At 37.5% G+C, this 10,293-nt stretch overlaps 1 protein-coding gene and 1 long non-coding RNA gene across 2 annotated transcripts; both read right to left on the minus strand.

Moving 5' to 3' along the window:
- Positions 1-2,413: 2,413 nt before the first annotated feature.
- Positions 2,414-5,538, minus strand: LOC116407514. The gene is made up of 5 exons (XR_004220376.1): positions 5,375-5,538; positions 4,774-4,902; positions 4,484-4,627; positions 3,465-3,567; positions 2,414-3,100 (listed from the first exon to the last, which is right to left on the minus strand). It is a non-coding gene; the product is annotated as an uncharacterized LOC116407514 (long non-coding RNA).
- A 607-nt stretch (positions 5,539-6,145) lies between these two features.
- Positions 6,146-8,335, minus strand: LOC116407822 (putative protein kinase C delta type homolog). The gene is made up of 6 exons (XM_031893864.1): positions 8,287-8,335; positions 7,792-7,898; positions 7,264-7,428; positions 6,799-6,890; positions 6,618-6,680; positions 6,146-6,293 (listed from the first exon to the last, which is right to left on the minus strand). The coding sequence occupies exons 1-6, from the start codon at positions 8,333-8,335 to the stop codon at positions 6,146-6,148; spliced, it is 624 nt and encodes a 207-aa protein (XP_031749724.1).
- Between the last annotated feature and the right edge of the window lie 1,958 nt (positions 8,336-10,293).

The raw sequence follows: 10,293 nt of genomic DNA on the forward strand, positions 1-10,293 counted from the left end.
GTGTTTTTATTTTTAGGTACTATTTTTAGGGTGTTAATTGTTTAGGTTTAAAAATATACTAGAACTGCTATCATATTATTATGGGCCTACCTGAGCATTTGCTAAGATTCATTTTAGTTAAATAGGTAGAAATGACAAACTGATCAGAAAGATGAGTTCAAAGTAAAAGTAAAGTCATTTGACTTGTGATATCACCAGAGGGACGCCACTAGTGGGCTGTGATGGGCAAAAGATGACAGTCACAGCCCACTAGCTATGCCCACCCCTTTCCCTTCCCTCTAGTGATATCACAGATCATGGCAATGAAACACTGGGAATCAACCTAGAGTGATGAATTACTATTTGTATCCATTGCCACATGTTTAAGATGTTGAAAATATTCTCATAGGGAATTATCTGGCAGGTTTTTTTATGTTTGATTTATTCTAATTTTCTGGACCAATGGTAGGGTGAGGGGCATCCTTACTTACTTTCTAAATGTTATGGAAATGGATTTCTAATAAATTTGAAAGGACCCTTTATATTGGTTGGAAATAAGGATTTTGGCTAAATTAAGAAGAAGGGGGTAGGCATTTGGAATCTCTTCAGGCCAGTAATACTGTGTTTTTATTTTTACGTACTATTTTTAGGGTGTAAATTGTTTAGGTTGAAAAATATACTAGAACTGTTATTACATTATTATGGGCCTACCTGAGCATTTGCTAAGATTAAATTTAGCTAAAAAGGTAGAAATGACAAACTTTTTGATCAGAAAGATGAGTTCAAAGTAAAAGTAAAGTCTTTTGACTTATGATATCTCCAGAGGGATGCCACTAGTGGGCTGTGATGGGCAAAAAATGACAGTCACAGTCCACTAGCTATGCCCACCCCTCTCCCTTCCCTTTAGTGATATCACAGACCATAATAAAGTCTGCACAACTGACAGATTTGTAGAATACTGTGTTTTTATTTTTTTTGTAATTAATTGATTTTTCACATGTTTCATTGTTGCAATTGTTTCACATATTACATGAATATCATTTTGTATATCGAGCACTTTATCATACTCAATGATCTTGTGCTCCTTCAAGAATAAGTATAGTAAAGAAAAAGGGAAAAGAAAAAGTGAGAAAAAAATTTAAACAGTGGGAAAGTAAAAGAAAAAAACATTTTAACAGTTTGCGCTCTAGGTCTCTATGTTGATATATATCATTCCTTGCTAACATTTTCAGTTTCTCCCTCACTTATCTATTGCTTTTATGTGTTTTTATTTTTACGTACTATTTTTTAAGGTGTAAATTGTTTAGGTTTAAAAATATACTAGAACCACTATCATTTTATTATGGGCCTACCTGAGCATTTGCTAAGATTCATTTTAGCTAAAAAGTTAGAAAAGACAAACTGATCAGAAAGATGAGTTCAAAGTAAAAGTAAAGTCTTTTGACTTGTGATATCACCAGAGGGATGCCACTAGTGGGCTGTGATGGGTAAAAAATAACAGTCACAGTCCACTAGCTATGCCCACCCCTCTCCCTTCCCTCTAGTGATATCACAGATCATGGCAATGAAACACTGGGAATCAACCTAGAGTGATGAATTACTATTTGTATCCATTGCCACATGTTTAAGATGTTGAAAATATTCTCATAGGGAATTATCTGGTAGGTTTTTTTATGTTTGATTTATTCTAATTTTCTGGACCAATGGTAGGGTGAGGGGCATCCTTACTTTCTAAATGTTATTGAAATGTATTTCTAATAAATTTGAAAGGACCCTTTATATTGGTTGGAAATAAGGATTTTGGCTAAATTAAGAAGAAGGGGGTAGGCATTTGGAATCTCTTCAGGCCAGTAAGAGAAGTAAAAAGAAAAAAAAATCTTTTCAAAAATATCCTGATGTGTTTCCTGCTGCGTGCACTTGTTCATAGCAACATTAGACTTTTTTTGAGGACATTTTGATAATAAATTTATCTTCACTTACTGACCTGAGCGGGTCCTTGTGAATGCCTAACCCTGTTTTTATATATTTTGCCTTGCGTATCAGCACCAAGACTGGGTGCATTATATTGTGAACTTTATACAACTTAAAGATTAATTACCTACTAATACCTATCTAATGTTAGGAAAATAAATTAAAACATGTTATTTAGTTTTTATTGAATGAATGCAATTAAATTCAACCCTTTTACCATTTTAATTTCATTAATTATGTGTCTAGTTAGTAAAGTTAATAAGCTTCATACTATTATCAAGGGCTTGTTTTGCCGGTATAAATACTATTTTACCATCCTTAACATATTGGCAACAGAGTAGTTGTAATATTGTTAGATGTAGGTTGAGGTGTCAACAGAGGGGAACCATAATGGCCTGTGACTGACCGAAGATTAGCCAGTCACAGGTCACCAGCTATGCCCCCCCCCAACCCTCCCCTCTGGTGACAGCACAAACCTGGTTGTTAAAGTTAATAAGCCAATTATAATAAAACTAATATTATCAGGGGCTTTTTTTGCTTTTATAAAAACTATTTTATCATCCTTAAGTTGTTATTAACAAGGTTATCCTAATATTGTTGGTGTAGATTGAGGTGACAACAGAGGGCACCATGGTGGCTTGTGACTGTCTAAAGATTGAAGATTAACTAGTCACAGGCCACCATATAGGCCCACCCCCAACCCTCCTCTCTGTTGGCAACACAGGCTATAAAAAACTGGGGAAGGAAAAGAAAGGAAAGGGAAAGAAAGGTAAAACAGTAACTGGTTAGCATTAACACGGGAAGGAGGGAAAGTTTTTTTTTGTTTTTTTTTTGTTTTTTTTCAAACTTAGAACAAAAACAACAAATAACCACCAGTAAGTACTTAGATGACAATATTCCAGATGATATATGTCTGGGCATAGGATCTTTTAGACATTGTATGTTTCCTGCATCTGTGCCATTGTGGTGGAAGTATATTTGTGGCATCCGATTTATGATGGAATTTAGCTCTGTGGCTACTAACAATATATAAATCTTAATTAAGAAAGTATGTAAAAAGCATATAAGTACTTTCTCTGGTGGTGATACTTACCTATCCCACAGTGCTACCAACCTGCACGTATTAGATCAGTTGGTATTTAGAACCTTCCTGTGAAAAAGAAAGGAGGTGAGATAAAGACTTTTTAGGTTTAATAAGATAGAGCAGAACAGGTTTATCAATCAGTAAATTACAGTTATTGCCTGCAATGAGCTGACGGGTTGGTCAGGGTGGCCTGAATTAGGTTCATTTCCACTTATTAATTCTTTTGCCAGGGAGTATAGAATTTATGTCTCTGGCACACAAGTAATAGTCTGCTAGTATCGTAGATTCAAAGTTTGACTCGTGTTGTTTGACTTATCTTGACTGGCAACCAAAGTAGGAAGGCGAAGTAACAAGTTATAAAAGTCAGTGATAGAAAATGGCAATAAACAGCATGTCCTTGTGTTGGTTGTTGAAGGATTGATACACTTACCTCATATCAAAGGATGGAGAAGTGGAGGAGTAAGCCAGGTGTTAGCGGATAGTATGGTGGAATGGCTGCACAGCTTTTGGGTGGTCATTTGATGGGAATCAATCTGCAAAATATATTCTGGTAAAGAACTGCTGCTAATACAGAGTTTTAAGGTTACATTTATGATTGCTCAAGTCTTTCTCCAAACTCTTTTTTATTTAAGAAAGCCTGCTTGGGGAATAAAGGTATTTTTGCCCGAGTTAAGGAATTCACACAGGTGTCCTTAATAATTGCTCAAGCTGAAAGGTCCCTTTGTGCTATGAAAATGTACATCGGGAAGTTTGTCACAAGGTTTTTGCCGGTAACTGCCTTTGGTATATAAATACTATATATAAATAAGAAATTAAGAATGAAGAATGCAAGGCATAGAGAATGATTCACTTCCAGACTTCCTTTTACCCACTCATAGTATGATAAATGAGGGACATCTTCTGTTACAGAGCCTCACTAAAGGTCAGAAAGAACACCCCAATTGTTTTAGATCTTTGGTAAAATTAAAAACATATTTTTCAAAAACTTGGTCTGTAACCCGGGCTTGGGAGGCTGGGGGGGGGGTGGCTTAAACCAATAACAGATGTCTATTACATATCTCTAGTTTTACATCTTGAAGTCCTGAACATCTAAGATGTTTTTGACACCTTTGGAAGTTAAAAAGGGGATATAAACCAAAACTAATACACAAGTAATTTTGTATGAAAGTGTGCCAAAAAATAAAGGGTTTGGGCATTCTATACATTTTGCTTGTGCTCTTCCACTTTCTACCATTATTGACCACCCAGTGCCCACCCTCCCTCCTCTCCTGTGTTGCTACCACCAAACACCAGAAAATTTACAAACAGCACAGACTACTCATCAGAAAATGCAGGGGCACAGTCAATAGAGCTCAAAAGAACTGTGTTTAGCACAGGGATATTTTCTGAAATAATTTTTTTAAATTTCTTAACTCAATTATTCATTCTAGAAATAATATGTTAGCCTACCTCAAACCTCTACCTTGCTGGTGGGACAAAGATGAATTATTTGTCCTTCCAAGTTGGATCTGTGTAGGTGATGTCCTTGATCATGCAAGTCCCACTGATGTTGTTTACTGGGAAGGGGATGTTGCTGAGCCTATCAATTGGTTTCTATAAGAAAGAATGAAACAACACCAATAATTATTCACTTCAGCTAAGGTGATAGGAAACATACATACTAATACCACCATGGTACTATGTTAGTTCTGGGGGAATGCCCCGTGCCATCACATAGCTAGATTCAATTTTGCACTTACAATTCTTGGTTTTAGAGGGGGTTCCAGTCTTAGTTTTTTAACATTCCTCCAATTAACCGAAGATAAAAAAGGGTGGTCCCGGACATTGGCACACACTCCAAGGCGTTGTTTGACGTCCTTCTTCAAAAGCTAAAAAATAAAAATAATGAATAATTGTTTTTAGAAATTATTATTATTATTATTTCACTGTATACCATTTAGTAAAATTTTTACTAAACCCCCAAAAACATTTATAGCTAAAGGCTTTGTGGCCTTTTTTGGCCGGGTTTTGACCCGGAAAGCTAGTTTTTTCAAGGCCTCTTTGTCCGGGTTTAAAACCTGACAAATGGGGCAACCCTACACATAGCTGTGCAATCGTAATAGACTATTTAACATATTAACTGTAGGTAATCAGGATATTTGAAGCCCAAATAAAGCCATAAGGGAAATGGACATTTGGATTCTGAGGACATGGAACTCCCTATGATTTAAGCAACAGGATTACTGTAATGGCAGCAGCCATGTGTGGACTAGGATTCAAAATAAGTCCTTGCATTTATTTAAGTACACTGAGGCCCAAGCAGCCCCAGTTCAGTTAGAATCACAATGCCTTTTTACCAACCTGTTTTATGAAGTCGCACAATTCTGGCCTAACCCGCTCAGGATAATATGGCTCCCTGTTCATGATGGTCTCTAGTTGTTCTTTAGAGGTTCCATCTGGCGAAAAGGGCAGCTTGCCGGTGGCCATTTCATAAACGACAACACCGAATGACCACCAGTCTGCTGATGCGTCATATGCAGTGTTCGCCAAAACCTTAAAAGGAAAGATAATTTATCAAATAGCAAAAACATTCTTAAATAATTCTTTATATTATTCCTGCCTCATCTGTAACTGCTCAAATAACAGATTTCTAAAATTACCACCCAGTTTAAGCCAAAAATATTGATGCTTTAATAAAACAGGTATAAAATTGTAGGTTGGGAATGCCTGGGCCTTAAGCAAACTATGCGAGCACTTTGGGTCAGATTTAATAGAGGCTGAGTTGTTATTGTCTACTCACTACAGAAAAAAAAATCTATATATATATATATATATATATATATATATATATAAGTTTTGTTTTTAAGTAAGCAGTTTTGGGTGTTTAGTGTGTAGATTGAGCTGCAGAGAGGTGGATGAGTGAGCAGTTTGGGTGGCAAGAGGCAGGGGGCTGAGCCAAGTATTATTTGCCTTTGGTACCCATACTATTTATCAAATCAACATACCAAATGCCAATATAGTAAAATGCATACTGTAACTTTTGGAATAATAAATAAACATAAATAAAAAGGAGTAATTATATTCTAATAAAACACAGTGCCAAGACATACCAGTATCCCTGTAAACATAGTTTCATACCTCAGGGGCCATATATCCGTATGCTCCGCTAATACCATTGTAGGCCTTTGAGCCTTTGAACTCATGGACACAGGCTAGGCCAAAATCGGCGATCTTCACGTGGCCCTCTTTATTCAGCAAGATGTTTTCTGGTTCAAGGTCCCTGTAAGGCATAAATTAGTTATTATTCCGTTACCTTAACTATAATAAGTCAGAGAAAGTGACTGGGAATGATAGGAGAAATCACAGGGGAACAGGGGGTCTACCCACAAATCTGGGCCTTGTCATTCTGCACCTTGACATGCCATCCCACTGGCAAGCATGTAAATCGCCGGTGGGATGGCATATGCGTTGCTTTGTTTTCCCGAAGTCACCCGAAGTTGCCTCTCAAGGAAACTTCGGATGACTTTGGGAAAAGTCCCAGGGATGGGAAATAGGCCCAGAAACAGATAAAAAAAAGAGAGAGGAATTTGAGAAATGTTCTTACCGATGAACAACCCCATACTCTTGCAGGAACTGTAATCCAACCACTATTTCCGCTGAGTAAAACCTTTAAAAGGAAATGAAATAAAAATCATAAGATACTTATCCGGTCTCTTTTGGTAAATTAGGGGGAACCTGGAGCTCCCACCATCTCCAAAGGTTGTCTCAAGGAACTTGTTACTTACCGCACTTCATGGCTTTTGAAGTATCCCTTTTGCTTGATAAGCTGGTGCAGCGTTCCGCCTCTGGCATACTCCATCACATATAATACGAGTGACTTGTTATAAAACAAAAGGTAAAGTATAGAATTAGGTCAGAACAGAGGAACAGAATTAATAGAATCGGTTTTAATAATTACCACAAAAATATAACTGCAGGTTAGGCAAAACCAGTAGCATAACTTGCATCTATGGGTCCCCTGCAATAGAAAATTGCATCCCCCCTGTGTTTGCTCTTGCTCTATTGCTGCCCACCCCCCATCCCCTCTACATGTGCTCTGTTCCAACAAAACCGGCAGGAAAGAAAATATAAAATGTATAGTGTCCATCTACTGAGTAACTGTGAATATAATATGTGAAATACTTTTATTAGCAATGTAAGCATTCTTGGGAAGAGGAAAATAAGCCCTCAGTAAACTCACTGCCCTGTACCTCAGTTTGGAAGGTTGCATATGCCCGTATAAGAAACGGACACAGCCTTCCTAACCGCAGTATCGCAGCCTCCGTCTTGATATCTTTGTGGCTCATCTTCTTTTTCTTCTCTATAATCTTCAAGGCAACGTGTTGCTTCTTGATGGCATAAGAAGCCAACATCACCTACAAAAGAAGCAAGAAGGAAATCATTATTACTTGGTCCCTTGTAAGGACATGAGTGAATCTGATATTACTGATGTCTTAAATGGGACAATTCTTAGAAATGGTGCCTGATAGTATAAATCTTTTCAAAAGTGTATTGAGGGAAACAATAAAGGGAAGTAGAGACTGAAATATTCTGTATCCCCCCTTTATCCCATTATTATCGGGGGCATATATATCAAAGTGTGAAATTAGAGCTCCCTACTATTTTATAAATACACTTTTAAAAATACTATAGCAATGAATGGGCGGGTTTTGCTGTAGTAAACTCTAATTTGACACTGTGGGAGTTAGCTCTGACTGCGCGGGCTCCTGATTACTCACCTTGCCAAAAGAGCCTTCACCCAGCTTTTTCACCAACTGATAATTATTGATATCGAGGGCCGGCGGTGTTGTGGCCTCCACTCGATACCTCTTCTTATCTCTTCTTTCTAGGGAAATAAAAAAATATTTCATTTAAAGTTCATTCCATAGATATACCTTATGGGGTATATTTATCATGCTGTGTAAAAAGTGGAGTAAAACACCATAAAAATACCATTTCCCTGAAAACTGGAGGATGCAACAGTCTAGGGCCAACACATACTTGAAAGAATCCCACTGTAAAGTCCATGTTGTGTTGCCAAAAGCTCACGAGCGAGGGGTTCTGAATTTGTACATTAATGATACTGTAATGTATATTCGTTTACATTAGGGCTGCCCCTCTCCTGCCCGAGACCAGTGCAATTATCAATAGTAATTATCAATGAATTTTGATCATGTTTGTACCCATCTTGTGCCAGAATGATAGATAATTAGTAATAGGTTTGCTGTCCTTACCAGTTGAGGTCTTCTCTGGACTTCTGCTTCTTTTTCTCTTCTTATCCATGTTGATTTTTATCAAATTGTCTTCTTAGTCTCTTCTTCTTCAATTAAAATCTGTATTCCTGCAAAAAAAAGTCGCTCTGACTCCAAAATCTCCAAATTATTCACAAAATCACCAAGGAAAGGCTCCTGGATCTCCTGCTCCTAACTGGCAAAAAAGTCAGTTAAATACTGGTCATTGGTACGATCCAGAGAGCTTGGCTGAGAGTTTCATGCGCATCATCGTCCAACTGTCACAGTCACAATGGGGAACTAATAGTGATACATGTGGCTAGGATATTAATATAATGCAAACCTTTCCTGGTACTTCTAGAGCAGGATTAAACTGCAGCATACAGTGGGCATTGTCCTGCTGGCATTAAGCAGCAGGGACACTGGTGCTAGAGCCTAGGAAGCCTGCTATGTTAGGGATACTCCTAGGAGAGCAAAATAGGAAAATAAATAATTACATACAAAGATGGAAATAACAGTTGATCTTTTAAAAGGAAAATGATTCCTTCCCAGGCATCGTATAGGGCATCTTAGCTGTGAATGGAGTTAATAAAAAAAACACCGCCATATTAAAAGTTCTGGCCAGTATAAGGGTGGCACAAAACAAGCCTTTACTCAAAAATAATTATACAAAAAAAGAAATTTATTTAAAAGGCATAAGCCACGAGTGACAAAGTTGCTATTTAAAAAAGGATTTGGGCTATGATGAGACCAAAATCAACTTTTATGCAATATGTGAGCCCAAACCTTAAAAAAAACCCTTCTCCTATTCAACACATTTTTAGATATTACACAAAATCTTCAGCAGATAACTGAATACCTGCGTTTCTTTTGACATCTTTCTCATGTAGTCTAGTGCAGTGTAGTGTGTATGAGTTTAGGTTACATCAGGGGTAGGGAACCTATGGCTCGGGAGCCAGATAGGGCTCTTTTGATGGCTGCATCTGGCTCGCTGCCAAATCTTTAATAAAAATAAAATGGGGGCATAGCCTGCGCACAGCGTATAGAAGACGTGTTCTAAGCCTTAGAACACGCCTTCTATCCGCTGAGCGCAGGCCACGGCCTCCTCTGCATCCGGCATCCTTGGGACCCACCCTGCCTTGCCCCACTGCATCCGAGGCCAAACAAATTGTATGGCTCTCACGGAATTACATTTTAAAATATGTGTTTATGGCTCTCTCAGTCAAAAAGGTTCCCGACCCCTGGTCTAGACATAAATGTTTCCAAGCTGGATTGTACAGAAACAATGAGGTCATTCAAAGAAGAAGCTTATGGAACTATCATCAGTGGTGGGTCTAGAAGCTACTTAGTAGACCCCCAAATGTTCACAGGGTGAGATATTTAGCAAACACTGACATTGTGGCACTGTACACACACTGTCATTGCCTGCCTACATTCATAAGCCCCCAGAACTTGCTGGGTCTTTAATTATGTTACAGTCATAACTATCATACAGGCCATACCATACATGTATGGTACCTTATTGATTTTATATATATATATATATATATATATATATATATAAAACAGTCCACACGACAGCACCACACTCCAAAATCTGCTGCTCTGCAGTTGCCCCTGTGCACGGGATATCATATAAATATCAAAATTAATTATTTTGATATATATATATATATATATATATATATATATATATATTCTGGATAATAGGTCATATACCTGTATATTTATATAATGGGCCCCATACCTGTAAATAGATAGATGTGTTTTATTGGAATTTTATATTCACCATCATAGGATGGTTCACCATTAAGTTAACCTTTAGTGTGTTATAGAATGTCCTTTTCCTAGCAACTTTGCAGTTTGGTCTTCATTATTTTTTATAGTATTTGAATTATTTGCCTTCCTCTTCTACATCTTTCCAGCTTTCAAATGGAGAGGTCCCCCATTTGACCCGAGCAGCCAAAAAAAAAACTATTGTTCTGTGAGGTTACTCTTTTTCCTTGTTGT

This window comes from Xenopus tropicalis, chromosome 9, assembly GCF_000004195.4.
Source record: "Xenopus tropicalis strain Nigerian chromosome 9, UCB_Xtro_10.0, whole genome shotgun sequence".
Taxonomy (NCBI): Eukaryota; Metazoa; Chordata; class Amphibia; order Anura; family Pipidae; genus Xenopus; species Xenopus tropicalis.

Coding starts and splice junctions, on each gene's coding strand:
- LOC116407822 (XM_031893864.1), bottom strand. CDS start 8,335: ATGGATAAGAAGAGAAAAAGAAGCAGAAGTCCAGAGAAGACCTCAACT. Junction 7,429..7,791: donor GTGAAGGCTCTTTTGGCAAG/GTGAGTAATCAG, acceptor CTTCTTTTGTAG/GTGATGTTGGCTTCTTATGC. Junction 6,681..6,798: donor TTCAAAAGCCATGAAGTGCG/GTAAGTAACAAG, acceptor TTCCTTTTAAAG/GTTTTACTCAGCGGAAATAG.